Source organism: Zingiber officinale, chromosome 4A (assembly GCF_018446385.1).
Source record: "Zingiber officinale cultivar Zhangliang chromosome 4A, Zo_v1.1, whole genome shotgun sequence".
Lineage (NCBI taxonomy): Eukaryota > Viridiplantae > Streptophyta > Magnoliopsida > Zingiberales > Zingiberaceae > Zingiber > Zingiber officinale.
Window position 1 is genome coordinate 55,930,336 of NC_055992.1, and position 19,018 is coordinate 55,949,353.

The 19,018-nt window shown below is 39.6% G+C and overlaps 1 protein-coding gene across 1 annotated transcript; it reads right to left on the reverse strand.

Annotated features, from left to right (window-relative positions):
- Window positions 1-16,488: 16,488 nt before the first annotated feature.
- Window positions 16,489-18,152, reverse strand: LOC121972400. The gene is made up of 3 exons (XM_042524076.1): window positions 17,886-18,152; window positions 17,737-17,834; window positions 16,489-16,498 (listed from the first exon to the last, which is right to left on the reverse strand). Exons 1-3 carry the CDS (start codon window positions 18,150-18,152, stop codon window positions 16,489-16,491), a joined length of 375 nt encoding a protein of 124 aa, XP_042380010.1.
- Window positions 18,153-19,018: the final 866 nt, after the last annotated feature.

A 19,018-nucleotide genomic window follows, 5' to 3' on the forward strand; every position in this document is an offset into this window, starting at 1 on the left:
GACCAAGGCTATAAATATAGCCTTGGTCCAGAAGCTTTTCAATCAACTCAGTAATTAGCATTCCAAACACTTGTGCACTCACTGTTCTAGTTTAGCTTCTGTTTTTGTGCTTTCACCGGTGTAAGAGGCTTCTCCGCCCGAAGGAGTTTTTAGTGCGATCACTTTCCTTGGATTAACAACCTCTCTGGTTGTAACCAAGTCAAACACGGTGCCTTGTTTCTTTCTTGTATTTCTGCTTAGCTAATTTTATACAAGTGTTAGTTTAAGAGTTCGAGAAGGGTTGCTTTTGTTTTTTTTTACAGGGCTATTCAACCCCCCTTCTAGCCGACCCAACGGTCCTACATGAACGATTGTCAACATTTCTAGTATCAAAAGGGTTTCATAGAGGAAAAATTGATCCCACTTTATTCTTGAAAAATAGTGGTAATGATATGTTTGTGGCCCAAGTATATGTAGATGACATTATTTGTGGTTCTACAAATAAAGATTATTTAAATGAATTCATTAATCACATGGAGAGTGAATTTGAAATGAGTTTGGTTGGTGAATTGACATTTTTCTTAGGGTTACAAATTAAGCAAACAAAAGAAGGCAATTACATTCATCAATCTAAATATGTCAAAGAGCTATTTAAGAAATTTGGAATGGAAAATGCAAAGGAAATATCTACTCCCATGGCCACTAGTACTAAATTAGATAAAGATGTTGAGGGGAAAGAAGTTGACTCCAAGGTGTATCGTAGTGCTATAGGGAGTCTTCTCTATCTTACGGCTAGTAGACCCGACATACTTTTTGTCGTAGGTGTAACGACCCACCTTCTACTGGCTAAGTTGTAAGGCCGATCGTCACATTATGCTGTGCTAACTAATCCATGACCATCATTAAATCTAGATGTGGAAGCTGTACTAATCAAAATTTTGCTAAACTATTATCATTTCTTAGTTCTACATGTGCTAAGGGGTGTAATCTAGACTATTCATGTCATGATTACCTCCCCTTATGGTCAAGGAACTTAACTAAGGGTTTATAGCTAATATCAGGCTTCCCAATCGATCCACGGATCGATTGGAATGGTCGAATCGATCCAGTGATCGATTCAGCAGGCATGCGAGACTTGGGTTGGATCGATCAAGTGGTCGATCCAGCACGCTACTGTGCTCGGCCGATATTCTGGATCGATCGGCTGATCGATCCAGACTGGTCAATCGATCCAGTGATCGATCCCAGGGCCTTCTGTTCGCGACAGAGAGCGCCCGGATCGATTGGCTGATCGATCCAGAGGCCTACTGTTCGTGAGACGAATTGCCCAGTCGATCCTTCGATCGATTGGAAACCCTCGAATCGATCGGCTGATTGCTAATTGTCTGATTTTAACACTTGTTCGTGCCAAAACTACTTATAACATTTCTAAACTAGATGCCAAACGTTCTAACATCACAAAAATAGTATTCTAAACATGATAGGATGCTTGATTAACTAATTCATAACATTTAATATGCTAAGGTGCAAAATAACAAAATGCTAAAAGGTTCTAGTGCTTAAACAAGCTTGCTGAAATTCCCTAAGATCTCTATTCCAAGTTCCATCCACACACATCTTTGTAGCATTGCTCTCCAGCCTCCGCTAGTCCATCTTTCCTTTACCTTTATCTGCAGTATAAGGAAAAGAAAGTATCTGTAAGCTTTCGCTTAGTAAGAAACCATCTACCTCACTAAAACATGCAATCGATGTAAATCATGCTTTGAAAACATGCTATTTAAAACATGTACTGATTTAACTAAAACATGGCATGCTATCATACAATACATAGCAATCAAAAGCTAGTCATGGCATACTATCATCTAAAGCATGTGTAACATGAACTGAACATAGAGCTATCATACATAATCATAAGAGTGAGCTGAGCTGAAGCATGAACTGAGCTAAACTAAACTAAGCTAGTACTGAATTTAAGCTGTATACACAACTGATTTGTGAGAGTTTAAAAACTATACATATAATAGATGAAAATATATAATCATGCTGCTAATGGGCCCGGCAACTGTACGTGATATGCGCGTATCCCTAACTAGACCCGGGTTTGCAAGTCCCAAATTTAGTAGGGCTACTAGGTTATCTGAACCTAGGGACAGACTGTGGGAGCCCAACCCAATGGATATCTAATCTAGTACAGTGCCACTGAAAAGTAAAATACTGAACATAAGCTAATAAATTCTTGTCTTGCTTTTACTAGGTTGTCTAAACTTAGAACTAGGTTATCTAAACCTAGAGGCGACTGTGGGAGCCCACCCATTGGACATCTAGTCCTGTAAAGGCTGGAGCAAGACTAAATAAGCTATAAAATGCTTCTATTGCATTTATCTAAGTTACTAAAATGCCTAAGTTGCATTTTTCTGTGCTAACTATTTAATCGAACACTTGGTATGCGCTAATTCGCATCCTTTGTGTCGATAGTCTACATATTACTAAACTAAGACATGAAATTCACACGAAAGCTACTTATACTGCAGGTGAGGGGTTTCTTACCTCCTGTTCGGATTTTCTTACGATTCTAATCACTAGATTTCCGGAGGAGACGATCCTTTCGACGATCTTCTCGCGTCTATGCGTTCCTCTCGCGGAGGGGAGCATCCTCGTGTCGAAGTCATCGTCGGAAAGTGCCCTTGGGCGGAACCCTAGCCTTCCTTGTGGTTGGCACCGAGAGAGGAAGAAAAGAGGGGTGGGCGGCGGTGAGGTTTTGAGGAGAGGAAAAATCACGATCCAAATAACCCTTCACTTACTTATTTCTTATTTATATTAAGTGGAAATTTCCGGCCCAACTTGAATATAAATTTAATTGTCTCCCTTTCCTTTCAGCACGGCCCAGCTGGGTTCACTTGGTCACCATGGTTCACCATAAGTCGTAGCACCCAATAGGTCTCGGGTTCAATTCCCACGTAGGCTATTTTACGTTTTCTATTTATTTTTGCTACTTCCGCTATTCTAAAAATTCCATAAAAATATCCTAAAATTCCAGAAAAATACTAAGATATTTCTAATAATTATTTTGAGAATTTTCGGGCGTTACAGTAGGTATATGTGCATGGTATCAATCTTGTGCCAAGGAGTCACATTTGAGTGTCGTTAAGCGAATTCTTCGTTATCTCAAGGGGACTCAAAATGTTGGTCTTTGGTATCCTAGAACCGAAACTTTTGACCTAGTGGGCTATACCGATTCCGATTATGCCGGATGCAAATTGGATCGCAAAAGTACTAGTGGTAGTTGTCAATTTCTAGGATCTTCTTTAGTAAGTTGGTCAAGTAGAAAACAACATTGTGTAGCTCTCTCCACAACCGAAGCGGAATATATTGCCATGGGAGAGTGTGTATCACAATTATTGTGGATGACTTATACTCTAGAGGACTATAAACTTACCTATAAAAATGTTCAAGTTCTTTGTGATAATGTGAGTACAATCAACTTGACCAAAAATCCCATTCATCATTCAAGAATGAAACACATAGAGGTTAAACATCATTTTATTCGTGATCATGTAACTCGAGGTGATATCATTTTAAATTATGTTGGATCAAAATTAAACTTAGCCGATATCTTCACTAAACCTCTTCCCGAAGTTGAATTTAGCTTTCTTATAAGGGAATTGGGAATGTGTTGTATTGATTAAATCACATCCTCCATGATCACTTTACAGGTAAAGCACTTTAGGCTTTTCTTCACCTTAAGTTTTGCCTCTCACAAAAACATAGGATTGTCCTCTTAATGTGATTTAGATGGGGTGAGAGGTTAAGGACATTTATCTTGGTCATAATGCTTGTTATGATGCATTATTTTGGTCAAGAAAAATGGTTTTCATATGAAATATTTATTTGTCCAATCATAGGGAAAGCAAGTGTACAAATCATGTGCACTTTTCCCTACGATTATGATTGGAAATTTTAAAATTACAATATATATAAAACTTGTTTTTAAAATCCTGGTTGACATGTGTGATTGGATGCGAGATATCATTGAACAATTAGATAAGGACTTACTCAAATTATTGAAGATTTCCACAACTTTTGATTTTGTGTAAGTCTTCACTAAGACGAGTTAATTTTTGTTAAACTTTATTTTTCGTTGATAATATGAGACATATATAGTGTCTACACAAAGTTTCATGATTTTTAGAGGAGTGTACAATTATTTGTGCATTTCCAAAACATGAATCTGAAAAGCTTTTCAAAAGTGCAGTAATATCAGACTTCCCAATCGATCGGTAGATCGATTGGGAGGCTCGCATTTCACTTCAGAAAGCATCTGAATCGATCAATGGATCGATTCAGAGAAGGTGAATCGATCACTGAATCGATTCAGAGAGGGTCAATCGATCGATGGATTGATTGGGACGCTCTTTTGATTTTCACAAAAGGCATTTTAATCGATCAATGGATCGATTCATCCCATTTGAATCGATCGTTGGATCGATTGAGACGCATATCCCAATTTTCACAGAAGCTTCGTGAATCGATCGATCGATCGATTCACCTACTCTCAATCGATCGGTCGATCGATTGAGAATTTAAAACCCGTCTTAAAACCCGATTACCCTAGGTTTTCTCTCACTCCACCTCATTTTCTCTCCTGACTCTTTCCGTGCCCTAACGTTTAGGCGACTTTCCCGGCGATTCTCCCACCTGCGTCGACCGTTCTCTCCGGCGGTTTTCTCTGGCGAAGGGCGCTCTTCAACCTTCCTCCTGCTTCCTTTTTTCTCTCTCGACGACCAGGGCAGCCCCCTTTTCTTCTTCTCCGCGTCGCTCGCACACAATGCGAACTCAAAACCCTAAGTACTGTCTTTACTTCTTTCTCATTTTTCTTTGGTTCTTGCTCCTATACTTGAACTAATCCACTTATGTCTTGTGTGCCTTTGTGTATTGTTTTGCATTATCCCTCATGCATTGCATTGCCTGCACTGTCCTTGCATTTTTGCATATCTTTCCCTGCATCTTTCTGTTGCACTACAAAATCGTGTGCCACCTCTTGTTCTTTTTCATTTACTATCCCACAGAAAGAAACAAAAAGTTCGTGAATCGGGCGAAGGATCGCCCGTACCTCCATCATGTCCTCAACCTCCCACTGATCCGAGATTCCCTAATGCTGCTATGCAACAAGCCTTTAGCAAACACACCTTCAAACTCATAACCCCTAGGTCTGTTGATTTTCAATACTATAGGACGTCTTGTTTTGATACCTATAATCGGTTCAAGCACTATAAACTTGACTCATTGTTAACCTGTGAGAGGGATGTCAATGTAAGTCTTGTCTCTGAATTCTATAATAATTTGTACACTTCTGATGGTGTAAATTATCGCACTCGCGTTGCGAAACGGAGCTTGGACTTCTCCTATGAGATCCTTCAATCTTTTCAAGGCTGTCACCATTCAACAATGACTTTGTTTTTTATCTCACTCTACCTAATGAGTTGCCTCCACCTTTTGAGCATCTCAGCATTGCATCCATGCATCAGTTCCTTTTTGGTCGTCCTCATCCAGATGGGCTAAATGCTCAAATCACTAAGTTTTCTTCACTTGAGTTATTGGTTGAGGCCTTTTCCCCATTGTTTCTCATGCCTTAGCCGCTTTGCGACCTCCTCACATGTTTACCCTATATGTCATTCGTCATTTTCTTGACATCAACATCGCTCTGAACATTTTTCATTGCATCATTCATTTTACCCAGCCAGTGCAGCAGACGGTCCACATGCCTTTCGGACATCTTATCACAAATTGGCTGGAGTCCATGAAGGTAGATGTCTCCCGGGGACGGCTGGAGCACATGACTGTTGCTTATTCTCGGATTTCTTCCCGCTCCTTCACGAAGACGGGCTTAGTTGGTGGTCCAACGGGAGTTCGATGGCGCGATGGATGTGCTTTTGGTGAGGGACCTAGGGCTCGCCATAGGGGGGATGCACAGGCATTGGTTCCTGCGGCAGATGATACTGAGGAGGATATCCCTGAGCCAGCTTCTCCGACATTCGAGGAGACTGTCGACACTCGCCTGGAGGAGCTGACCATGGAGGTAGCCGACCTGCGTTCCACGATGGATACCATGGTCCATCGACAGACTTTGATGCAGGCGACTATGGATACATTAGTGGATTTAGTGAGCTCCTGGGTGACGGGTCATCCGTCTCAGTCTGTTCCATCCACAGCTCCCGTTCCCCATGCTGAGGATGCTGTTGATGCTGACTCTGTGGTGGTTCCTGCTCCAGCTAGTACGTCTGCTCCTCCTGCTGCTGCTGATCCCCCTCCTTCGGGCGATGATCTTATTGAGTTTTATGCCCCTTTCTGACGTGTTATTGTCCGTTATGTGGATGGTTGTTATGGAGTCTCTCTGTGAACTCTATTTTATTTTGGATATATGCTATGCTACTTGTTCTACCTTTTGTTTTGTTTCTACGATCACCGTTGTTATATTATGTTGATATCTGTGTGTTTTAGGGGGAGTACCCCTTGAACTGATTGTGTTTTGTTTAGTGCACATTTTGAGGGGGAGTTTGTTTTTTTTTTTATATTTGACAAAGGGGGAGATATATGTTGAAGTTTATGCTTAATCAAATTTAAATTGAAATTCAAGTTTACTTGCTTACTGCTTATGCTTAATTCAAATGATTTTCAGCGTAGTTGCAATCATTATTTATCATTGTATTATTATGGTATGTTGGAAATTAGCCTAAACTTAAATAGATTATCAAACATCAAAAAGGGGGAGATTGTTGGTGCAATCATGCCCTGGAAGTTTCAATGTATTGATAATTATTTAAGTTTAGGTTAATACGTTGGATTTAACATGCATTGTGAGTTTGCAGGAGGAGTTTCTTGCAGGTCGGAAGACCAGATGCAAGAGAAGTCCAAGAAGGTCGAGGAGGGCTGGATTCTTGGCAAAAGGAAGTTCTTGCAGGTCAGAAGACCAGATGCAAGGCAAGAGAAGTCCAAGAAGGTCAGGGACCAGATTCTTGGCAAGAGAAGCTCCTGCAAGTCAGAAGATTGGATGTGTGTTAAGCCCACTGTCAGAAATTGATTTGTAAATCGATTCAGACATAACTATGAGTCAGAATGCTTCTGAATCGATCAGCCGATCAATTGAAGGGAAGTCAATCGATCGGCCGATCGATCAGTAAGGTTCTGTGTGAAGCACAGAATCGTCCTGAATCTATCAGCCGATCGATTCAAGGTATTGAATCGATCGGTCGATCGATCGGTGAACGATCTGTGTGAAGCACAGATTCCTCCTGAATCGATCAGCCGATCGATTCAAGGTATTGAATCGATCGACCGATCGATCGGTGAACGATCTGTGCGAAGCACAGATTCCTCCTGAATCGATCAGTCGATCGATTCAAGGTATTGAATCGATCGGCCAATCGATTCAAAGAGGCTCTGCAATTCTGCGATGAAGCATTGGACGTCTGAATCTATCAAGGCAAAATCCCAATCGATTAAGGTTCAAATCAGATGATCTACGTCGTTGATCTTAACGTGACAACACTCAACGGATACCTTTGAATCGATTGGAATACAAGCTCAATCGATTCATGGCGACGGCTACATGAGAAACGGCTAGTTTTCTCGATGTTTAAAAGCGTTGAAGAAAAAGAAAACAGATTATCCAAAAAGAATATACTGTTCCATTGCTCTCAAAGGTTTTCAGAAATCCTTCAAGTGATCAAGATTTGAAAAGTGCTCAAGCTCTCCTCTCCGCCATTTTCTGAGGTCTCACTTGCAAAGAAGAAGCTGGTTAAAGTTTGTGATCCTTCTTCTCTTCTTCATTGTAGTGTTTGTGATCTTTACTTTGGAGAGGGAGAGTTGTAATCTTGTAAGGTTTCTCCACCTTCGGTGTGATTCCGAGAAGGAGGGTTTTGATAGTGGAAGAGTGGTGAGTGGTGTGGATCCTTGGACTAGTCACCTCCTTGAGGAGGTGGATACCAAGTAAATATAAGAGTTAGCATTGCCTTCAAGTGTCCGCTGCGAAAGAGTAAATTGATCAAGAAAACGAAGTGAGTCATTCACCCCCCCCCCCCTCTAGCTCAACCGATCCTAACAAGTTTGTCGTATTTATTGCTTCAGCCCAAAATTGATGATTTAGATTATATTCATTTAGCATGGTTCTAGCGGCTTCTTGTAGGGTTCTATTTTTCCGTTTTACTAGACCGTTCTGTTAGGGGGTTCTAGGGCATGAAAATTCGTGTTTGTATCGGTTAATTTTATAAAATTGGATAAACCTATGATTTTCAGATTCCCCCCATGATCACTTCTTATTCTTTTAATTTTAGTATCCTTTTCATTTTCTGTTAATTTACAAAAATTACTAAAGACTTCAAAGGTTTCATCTTTTGTTTTTAAAAATTTTACCCAGGTGAACCTGGAGTAGTCATCAATTATAAATAAGCAATACTGGTTCTTGCTTAGTGACTTGGCTCCATGTGAATCAAATAGGTCTAGGTGAAGGAGCTCAAGTAAAGAGTTAGTTCTATCTAGATTGGTTGACTTGTGGGTTGACTTGGTTTGTTTTCCTTGTTGACAGGGATGGCAAATTGTATTTTCTAGGTTTCTTAATTTGGGCAATCCTCTAACTAAGTTATTTTGACTCATTTTTTAAATGAGTTTAATATGAGTGTGACCTAGTCTTCTGTGCCACGAGTAGGTTTCCTCTTGTTGTGTCAAGAGACACTTTATTGAGGGTAGGTCAATTGTATAGATGTTATTTTTTCTAAGTCCTTTAAACCTGATTTCAGGGTTGTCGATGTTTTTAATTAAGCACCTAGAATTATCAAAGGTAACTAAGTATCCACTGTCACACAATTGGCTAATACTTAATAGATTAAAATTAAAATTTTCAACTAATAGAACTTTTCGAATGATAAAATTGGAGTTAAGTTCGATATTACCTCTTCCGATTACCTTAAGTTTACCATCGTTGCCGAACGCAACTGACCCTAGGTTCTTCAGTTTGAGCTTAGTAAACTTCAACCTATCTCTAGTCATATGTCTGGAGCATCCACTATCTATCATCCATTGATCCAATTCCTACACATAAAGTAGTTGATTTGGATTCTTTTAATGGATTAAAAGATAGGTTGATTGAATTAAGCTCTCTATTTTTCCATCTCACCCGTACTAGGTTTTCAATCAGTTATTCCTATGGGTGATTATGAGGTGGATGAATTAGGTTAATTAAAAAATATTTTAAGTTGATACATAATTTTGAAAAATATTTTAATTTAATTAAATTTTGAAAAAATATTTAAGTTAATTAAGTTTTGAAAAAATATTTAAGTTAATTCAGTTTTGAAAATATTTTTGAAAATATTTAATTAATTTTTACAAATAATTTAAAGTTAATTTTGAAGATATTTTTAAAGTTAATTAATTTTGAAAAATATTTAAGTTAATTAATTAATTTTTGAAAATAATTTAAAGTTAATTTTAAGGTTAATTAATTTTTTATTCGAATTTCGAATTTTGATTTATATTTTGAATTTCAAACTGATTTTAATTTCTGTTCCTTAGTCATCTCACCCGATCTAAATTTTCAATCAGGGAATCCTATAATTTTTGTGAGATGATTTATGGTTTAATTGTAAGGTTTGGTTTTAACCTTGTGTTAGATTCAAGTTTAGCTTTAGGTTCAACAAATAGGCATTCTTTAGATAAACTTCTGGCTATGGTGAGTCACAAGGACATCATTAAAGTAATCATGCCTTTGAGATTTTCTAAATAGTCCTACCCATTGAACTTAGTACTAAACATTGGTCTAACTGGTTAGGATCCATAAGGGGTAGCTTCGGTCAGTTCTACTTAGCCAAATACACCAGGTCGAAGCCATATCTTCCTAGACATGCGATGACTAAGCTTCCCCAACGTACTATCATCCAATACTTCACCAGTATCGTGAGTCAAGTTAAACTTTTGTCCCCCTTTTTTTTATCCCTAATTACCCAATCGGGTAGATTAAGTTTGATTATCATGTCGGGTAGATTAAGTTCGGTTACCCAGTTGGGTAGTTAGTTTGAGGATGCCAGCAATTCTGGAGCCTCCTTCTATTTTTAATTTGAATTTTTGTTTAATTTTGGTTTGATTTTAATTTTGATTTCGCTTTTAATTTTACTTTTGATTTTAATTTTGATTTTTATTTTTATTTTGATTTTAATTTTACTTTTAATTTTAATTTAAATTTTGATTTTGATTTTAAATTTGAATTTATCTTTTAATTTTAATGGTTTTTGTGTTTACTCCCCCTGGATCATAGCCTCGATATGGTCTATCGAGGTAATGTATTTGATCCTTGGGAACCCAATATTGTCCAAGTCTAACTTAATTGATCAGGTTGAACTTGGGGACCCATGCTTGGACCATTTTTCTATTTGTTCTTTGTATAAGTGATAAATATAATTTATATTTCTTTTTCGATTTGAATCCTAGTCCAGTTCTATTGTAGATTACCCTTTGTGTTCTAAGAATTAGGTCAAGGCTCTTGGAACCCAAAGAGAATCGTTCTAATGTTTTCTCCAGATCCTTGACCTGAGTTTTCAGGCTGGAATTCTCTTCCTCAAGTTTTTGGACTTGAGTTGAGTTTCCAGTCTAAACTGGTTCAATCAAAGATTCGGAGTTAGTCACTTCTTTAAGGACAGCTACTTACTTTTAGCAGTAACTTAATCTTAGCTTCTTTAAGAACAGCTACTTACCTTTAGCAGTGACTTAATTCTAAGATTAGACTTAGCTAATTTTCATAACAAGTAATTGACTAGATTGTTTAGTCGAGGGATACTTACAGAGGGATCGGGCTTTTCGGAAACGGATACGGATCTGTGGCTTCTTTCCGATTTTGCTTCCAACTCGCTCTCGCTCTCGGACACATCGATCTGGTCCCGGGCCATTAGGGCAAGAAGGCTTGTCTGTTCAAGTTCGTCGTCGGTATCCTCTTCTGAAAATTCTTTAAAGGTTGCTTTTAGCACCTTCTTCTTTCTCTGCTTCTTTACATCCTTCTGATTGGGGCAGTTGTCCTTGATATGTCCCTTTTGGTTGCACCCGTAGCAGATCACCTCAAACTTAACCTTTGAACTGGGTTGAGCCTCCTTTGATTGTACGGCTTTCTTTAGGCCTCTCTTATTGAAGCCCTTCTTCTTCTTGTAGAGCTTCTTCACAAGATTCACGAGTTCGGCGGTCAATTCGTTGTCTTCACTGTCTGAGTCGGGTTCGACTTCTGATTCTGGTTTAGTTATTCGCCGTGATCTTGGTTCACGTGTTTAACTGGTACCTGCAACTAACGCAATACCTTTCTCGATTGGTTGTGTATTAGTCTGTTCATGCAATTCAAACTCACAAAATAACTCATCTAACTTTATAGAAGATAGATCCTTGGAGACTTTGTAGGCATCTACCATTCATGCCCACAATGTACTCCTTGGAAACGAGTTTAGTGCGTACCTTATGATGTCTCGGTTCTCGACTTTCTGCCCGATTGCATGGAGGGCGTTGAGAACGTCTTGTATGCGCGCGTGGAGTTGACTTGCCGTCTCTCCTTCCTGCATTTTTAGATTATATAGTTTATTGAATAGAAGATCTCTTTTACTAACCTTGGTGTCGGAGGTGCCCTCGTGAAGTTCGATCAGCTTCTCCCAAAGCTCTTTTGCGCTGGAGAACGGTCCAACTCTGTTGAGCTCCTCCTTGGTCAATCTGCACTGGAGGGTGTAGGTCGCTCTGGCATCAGCTTCCACCTTCTTGATTAGAGTCGGTTCCCATTTTTCGCAGGGTGTCGGCTTGCCATCTTCATCAGTTGGCAGTTGTATTCCGGTCTTGATAATCATCCAGGTATCAAACTGGATCTTCAGGTACATTTCCATTCGTCTCTTCCAGTACCCGAAGTCTTCTCCGGAGAATAGTGGGGGACGAATGGTGCTGAAACCCTCTTGTTGGGTCATTTGTTAAATATGCAAAACAAAAATAGCAGAAATATCCCAAGACTATGTCTTGGATTAGCAGTGTGGGAAATAAGGTTAAGAATTAACGAACTCGAGTGGTGTTGCACCAGTCTCGAGCAAAAAATGATTCGAAAAAAATAATTAGAATATAGCTATTAAGCTAATTCTAATTGACTCCGTAAAACTGAAAATACCACGAAAAAATTGTGCGATTGGTGGTTGCACCAGATCAACGCGACCCCGCTCTGATACCAATTGTTGGATCGAAAGCGCTAGAGGGGGTGAATAACGCTCATGGCTTTCACAATTCGTTTTCGGAAACCGTTCGAGTAAATGTAGCAGAAAAGAAAAGAAATAACACAAACAGAGAAGAGCCAAGATTTACGTGGTTCGGAGCCTAGGGCGACTCCTACTCCAAGGCCCGCGATCGTTGATCGCTTCCGGTGGGCAACAACTATAATATCGAAAAATCTTTACACAAGATGTATTACAATTTAATAGCAATAATGAAATTATACCGACACTATGAGAAATAAAGACGTCGTCGTTGGTTGTCGGAGTAGCAGAGCATTGTTGGAGCGTTTGGAGCAGTGTTGGAGAGCACAGGTTCTTTTGTTCAAGATTTTTTAAGCTACACCCCGAGGCCTTCTTTTATAGCTCTGCAAAGTCTAATCCAGATCCCCAGGGTTCTGACCCGAGGCGGATCGGTCGACTGATCCCTTGTTCGGTCGACCGATCAGGCGATCTCCTCCTATCTGATCCGCCCGATCCTCTCGCTCCACTTCGATCTGGTCAAACTCCATCCGAGGTTCAGTCGACCGATAAGCAGATTCGGTCGACCAATAAGCTGTCCAGTCAGCCTGATCCAGTCGACGCCCAACCCTGGTTCGGTCGACCGATCCCAAGATTTGGTCGACCGATCCCCTGGTCGAGCCTGGTCCAACCTCTGAAGATCTGATCTGCTGGCTTGGGGGTTCGGTCGACCGATCTCAAGGTTCGGTCGACCGATCCCGGTCACTTCTAACTCTGCACAAAAAATGTTAGTCTCCTGCAACATAGAGTTAGAACATAATAGATAATATATAAGCAAATAAACTGACAGCCGTCGAATTGTCCGGATCTGACTTCGAGTTTCCGACCAGAAACCCTAGGTCGACCCGACGCCTACTGTTCCCTCTACGGGGAACGCGTCCTTACCTACTCCACTCAAGAGATTTACCAGTTGCAATGTGATCCTCCAAATTGACTGGTCTTTTGCTCAGCGTTCGACGCTTCCGGACTTTCTGCTGGACTTCCGCTTCCCGGCCCGACCAGACTTTCACCTGGTTCGCGACACCAGGACTTTCTACTTAGGGTTACCCCCTAGGACTTTTGCCTGAAGCACTCGACCCGCCAAGACTTTCCGCATAGGGTTACGACCCCCTATGACCTAGGGTTACCACCCCCTAGGGTTTTCCACCTGACTTTCCTGTAACACTCCATTAAGTACGTTAGATCACAAAACAACTTAACTTTGAATTCCTTTGTCATTATCAAAACAACGGTCGATCGTCGGATGCTTCCCGCACCAACAGTAGTAACAAGCCCAGGATCGAACCTCGAGGAACAAATGGTAGGATGTAATCTAGGATTGTGTATTATTCCTATTTTTGAGGTTTTTAACTTGAATTTAAATCTAACAAAAGTAAAGCACAGCAATAAAGAAATTAATCTAAAGCAGTAGTGAAACCTAACTAGGTGCCAATAATCAAACCATAACGCATTGTCACCCTACGTTTTGATTAAATTATCATCACACTTAAACTAGAAATGAAATATAAAACACAATTAAATCTAATCTTAAGCATAGAATAAAATAACAAGACATAGAATAAATCTGACCTAAAGCACCAATTAAAACCCTAGCTTAAACTTAACAACATAACAATTAACCAAGCACAAATTAAGCACAAATTAAACTTCAACAAGGAAAGAAATACTAGATTACTTGCTAAAACAACTTAATAAACATCAAGAAATCTATGACAAGCTATAAATAGTAACAAAATGAACTAAAAAGGGTAAACCAATCCATTCTCACAATCAATCCAACAATCCTCACACTCTTGTCGTCACACAAGAGTGTCGAAGTTGAGAACACCCAACTCCGGACCTCAACAAAGAACCTCAGCTACGTCTCAGTTTGAGGTATGCTCAACAACGTCGGCGGACCACCTCCGGCGAGCTAGAACAACCCTAAACCCAAGAATGGCCCAAAAATCTGCAAATCTGAGCTCTGGATCTGGGATGAAGTTGCGGATGATGGTATGCTATCGGATGGAGCTCAGGAACACCGGAGGACCACCGCCGAGTGTCACTGATGGGAATCGGAACCTCAGATTTGGAGGAACACCTCAAATCTGAGCTGAACAGAGATATACTGAGAGCCAAATTCCACCGAAGGAAACCCCCTCTGATGGCTCCAGAAGATTGGGATGAGCTGTTGTAGAGATTATCCACTGAGGTTGAAGCTTGAGAGGATGATCGGAGAAGGAAAGGTGGTCAGAATCCGGAAGAAGACGCGCACCGGGACGAAGCTACGTGGAGGAGATCGACGAAGGCCAAGGTTACTGTAGCTTCTCTTTTGAATCTGATCTAGATCTGAACGGACGACTGTGATTGATTTGGAGCTTGATCAATGGTGAAAAGTCGCCTAAAATCCGATCCGAAGGTGCTGATCTTGATCAAGGGTCTGGATCTACTCTCCCTTAGGTCGAATCGACCAGATCTTCACTGGATGGTTCAGATCTGTCCAATCTTTGATGAATGGTCCATAATGCTCCGCAGCTTGATCTTCTCGTTTCAACTCCGATTCGAGCACAAATTCGGTACAAATAGATACAAAACCAAGATCCTTTGATGCATACAAAATAAGAATCAAATATTAGTATCAAATAACACAAAAATACAATAATTTACAATTATATCCAAAATCTATACAATGCATAAAATGTGATGAACCATGATTTAAACCTATGAAATCAACATCAAACCATGCATATATGAATCAAAATAATACAATAATAATATAATCCTGGATCCTAAGAGATAATGACCTGAAGTCAGTCATCACAGGTGGTCTCTCCTCCCCAAAAAGATACATATAGATAGTATCTAATGTAATATGGGAATAGGGCTCACCAAATGGGAGGTCCCTACTAGGGTAACAGAAAAATGAGCAAGTGGATGACCTAAGTCCTAGGCTAGTATGTAAGAGGGTCGGAGAAAACTGAAAGTCCTTTCCACCAACTATGGTGGAGTAAGTCAAATCATTTACTCTATCTAGGTTATTATAAAACTAAGCACACAAGTCATGATTAACTGGATGGCTATAGTAAATCAGTCCATCTAGCTAGTAGTGCTCAATCATCTGGACAATAGGAGTGCAGTATCTAGCAAAAAAAGATCTACTCAAATATCTACATTTTAATGGAGTAAATGTATGTCTAATAAACTCTAGCCTATGTCGCTTAGTAGGAAATCTAAGATCCGTGGATGGGGTGCTATTAGTAGCAGAGTCTATGTTTCGTCTTTTCCTAGATTAATATACACAAAAATATAGCAAAAATGCACAAAAAATATATATTGGAGCAACATAATGAAATAGGGTATACCTAGGAGGCATTTTGGGTTGAAGGAGAGAAAATCGAGTTGCAGAGGGCGCCTCGATGTGAGTTGAGTTGTGAAAAAACGTAAATAGAGAAAGTTCTGTTCGTTGGAAAAATCAGCGTTGAGGGCGCCCTCAATGTTTATGGGAGGCGCCTTCCACCTGTTAGGAGGTGCCCTCCTTAGTTTCGGCGAGAGTTTTTCCCGTCGCTCCCGAGGGCGCCTCCTTTCAGTGCTAGAGACGCCTTCGTGAGGCGCCCTTCGATGGCCCTTCTGAATATTTTTTTTGTTTAAGTTAAATTAGATTTTTTTTTCTTAAGTTAAAATTTGGATTAGGTTAATTTAGAGATAAGTAGTATTAATTAATTAAGATTTAATTGATTGATTGATTAGGTTAAATTAAATTAAAATAATTAATTAGGTTAAATTAAATTAATTAGTCTAAATTAAATTAAATTAATTAATTAGGTTAAATTAAATTAATTGATTAGGTTAAATTAAATTAATTAATTAGGTTAAATTAAATTAATTAATTAGGTTAAATTGAATTAAATTATTCTAATTTTTTACTTAAGTCCACTCACCATTTTCTAAGTTATCAATCAGGAAACCTTATGGATTTTTGTGAGATGGTTAATTTTATCTTTGATTTAGATAATCATCTAAGGATTAATTTACATTTGAGTTAGACTCAGGTTTTTCAATTAGTCAATTAAATATTCATTTCAAAGATTGACTTCCAGGCTATAGCGAGACACTAGACCTTCTTGGGTATGAGATCATCCACCAGTTCTAGACAAAGTCTTTCAAAGAAATTGGATATCTAATTTTCCTTTTAAAACCCCTAGGTCTAACTAGTCAAGTGTAAATATGTCTAGGTCCTTATCTAGCCTAATCTAAGCATGTATAATGAAAAAGCAGTAGAGGCAATCATCAGATAAATCTATTTATTAATAAAAATAGTCTTTCTATTGGCTCCCCCTGGATCATAGCCTCGATAGGGTCTATCAAGGTAGTGAATTTCATCCTTGGGGACCCAAAATTGTCCAAATTCATCTTGATTAACCAAGTTCGACTTGGGGATCCATGCTTGAACTATTTTTCTATTAGTTCTATTTATAATTGATAAATAAGACTTATATTTTCGTTTAGTCTTAAATCCAAGTTCGGATCGGTTGTAAACGACTCGTTGTTTTCCAAGAATCATATCAAGATTCTTGGAACCCAAGGCGAACCATTCCAACGTATCCTTTAGTTCCTTGACTTGATTTTTTAGGCTAGAATTCTCTTCCTCAAGTTTTTGGACTTGAGTTGAGATTCCAGTTTGAATGAGGTTAGACAAGGAGCTAGGATTAGTCACTTCTTAAAGGGTTGTTACCTCCTTTTGAAGTGATTTGGCCCAAACATTAGATTTAGCTAATTTACGCATAAGGTAATTGACTAAATTATAAAGTTTATTGACTTAAGAAATACTTATAGTGGGTTTAGACCCTTCAGAAATGGATACGGATCCGTGTCTTCTCTCGGACTCTGTTTTTGATTCACTCTCGGTCTCTAATTCATCGATTTATTCTTGGGCTTGTCAGCGCAAGGAAGCTTGTCTCCCCGAGCTCTTCGTCGGAATCTTTTGACGAGGACTCATCCCAAGTTGCTTGCAGCGTTTTTTTTCTTCTTTTGCTTCTTTGCTTCCTTTTGGTTTGGACAGTTGGCTTTGACGTGTCCCTTTTGATTGCAGCCATAGCAGGTTACTTCGAACTTCACCTTTGGATTTGTTTGTACTTTCTTGGATTGAATCACATTTTTCATGTCCTTCTTTGTGAATTCCTTCTTCATTTTGTAGATTCTGCGTACTAGGTTGATGAGTTCAACTGCTATTTCGTCGTTGTCATCATCTGAGTCCGGTTCTTCTTCGGACTCGGGTTCAATCTGATGCTTCTTTCTAGCCTCCTTTGCCTTGTTTGTACCTGCAATCAACGCAATACCCTTCTCGGTCGGACGTGCATTAGTCTATTCATGCAATTCAAATTTGGAAAACAACTCATCTAGTTTAATTAAAGACAAATCCTTAGATACCTTGTAGGCATCTACCATTAATGCCCACAATGTATTCCTCGAAAAAGCTTTGAGTGCGCACCTTATTACATCACGATTCTCCACCTTCCGTCCGATTGCGTGGAGGTCGTTGAGGAGATCTTGAATGCGCGTGTGAAGTTGGCTAGCCATCTCACCTTCCTGCATTTTGATGTTATACAATTTATTAAAAAGTAAATCATGCTTGCTTACCTTCGTGTCGAAAGTGCCCTTGTGCAGCTCGATCAATTTTTCCCACAACTCTTTCGCGCTTGAGAACGGGCCGACTTGGTTCAACTCCTCCTTTGTTAGGCCACACTGAAGGGTACATGTCGCTTTGACGTTGATCTCGACCTTCTTTATTATACTTGCGTCCCAATTCTTGCATGAAATTGGTTTTCCCATGCCGTCGAGTGGGAGTGTGATGCTGGTTTTGATGATCATCCACATCTCAAACTGGGTTTTGAGGTAAGACTCCATTGGCCCTTCCAGTAGCCGAAATCTTTGCCGGAGAAGAGCGGCAAGCGGGTTGTGCTATAACCTTCTTGATGGCCAGTTAGGAGAAAACCTTGCAGACAAAAAAAATGAGAAACTTGTTCCAAGACTTGGTCTTAGATTAGTAGTGCGGGATTAAGAAATTAATATACGAACTCGAGTGGTGTTGCACCAACTTCGAGGAAAAATTTGATTGCGATTAGAACAGATTGGAAAGCGGCAACTTTACCGATTCCGATTGACTCCAAAAAACTAAAAATCACCACGAAAATTTTGCTTAATTGGTGGTTTCACCAATTCGAAGCGTCCTCGCTCTGATATCAATTGTAGGATCGAAAACGCTAAGGGGGGTGAATAACGCTCGTGACTTTCACTTTCATTTCGGAAAACTATCGAGTAAATATGCAATGGAAATAAATAAAACAATTGCAAATACACGAACACCAAGGGTTTTACTTGGTTCGGAGCCTGGGGCGACTCTTACTCCAAAGCTCACGCTCATTGAGCATTTACTTTGGGTAATCACTATAAGCTCGGAAATATACAATTTTGATTTACAATATAATGCAAAATGAAAATTATACCGACAATGAAAAATAGAGAGTTTGAAGCTTCAGGTCACCGGTGTTGAGTTACAGCTTTGTAGAATTGATCTTTAAGCAGCACACAGAAGAAGGATTGTCTGTTTTTGTTGTTCCCTTGCTGCTGGTCAAACTGGGCTTAAGTAGCTTGTGGAGGGCGCCTCCAATACCATGGAGGGCGGCCTAAATCCCGCCGAAACCGCAGTGTGGATGAGCCTTGAACTAGTCGTTGCTTATCCATCTAAGGGCGCCTCCAACCTGGATGGAGGG

Excerpts from the sequence above, each read along its gene's own strand:
- LOC121972400 (XM_042524076.1), bottom strand. The coding sequence starts at position 18,152 with ATGGAGTCTTACCTCAAAACCCAGTTTGAGATGTGGATGATCATCAAA. Across the intron at positions 17,835-17,885 it reads AGGGCACTTTCGACACGAAG|GAAGGTGAGATGGCTAGCCA; the intron begins GTAAGCAAGCAT and ends ATCAAAATGCAG.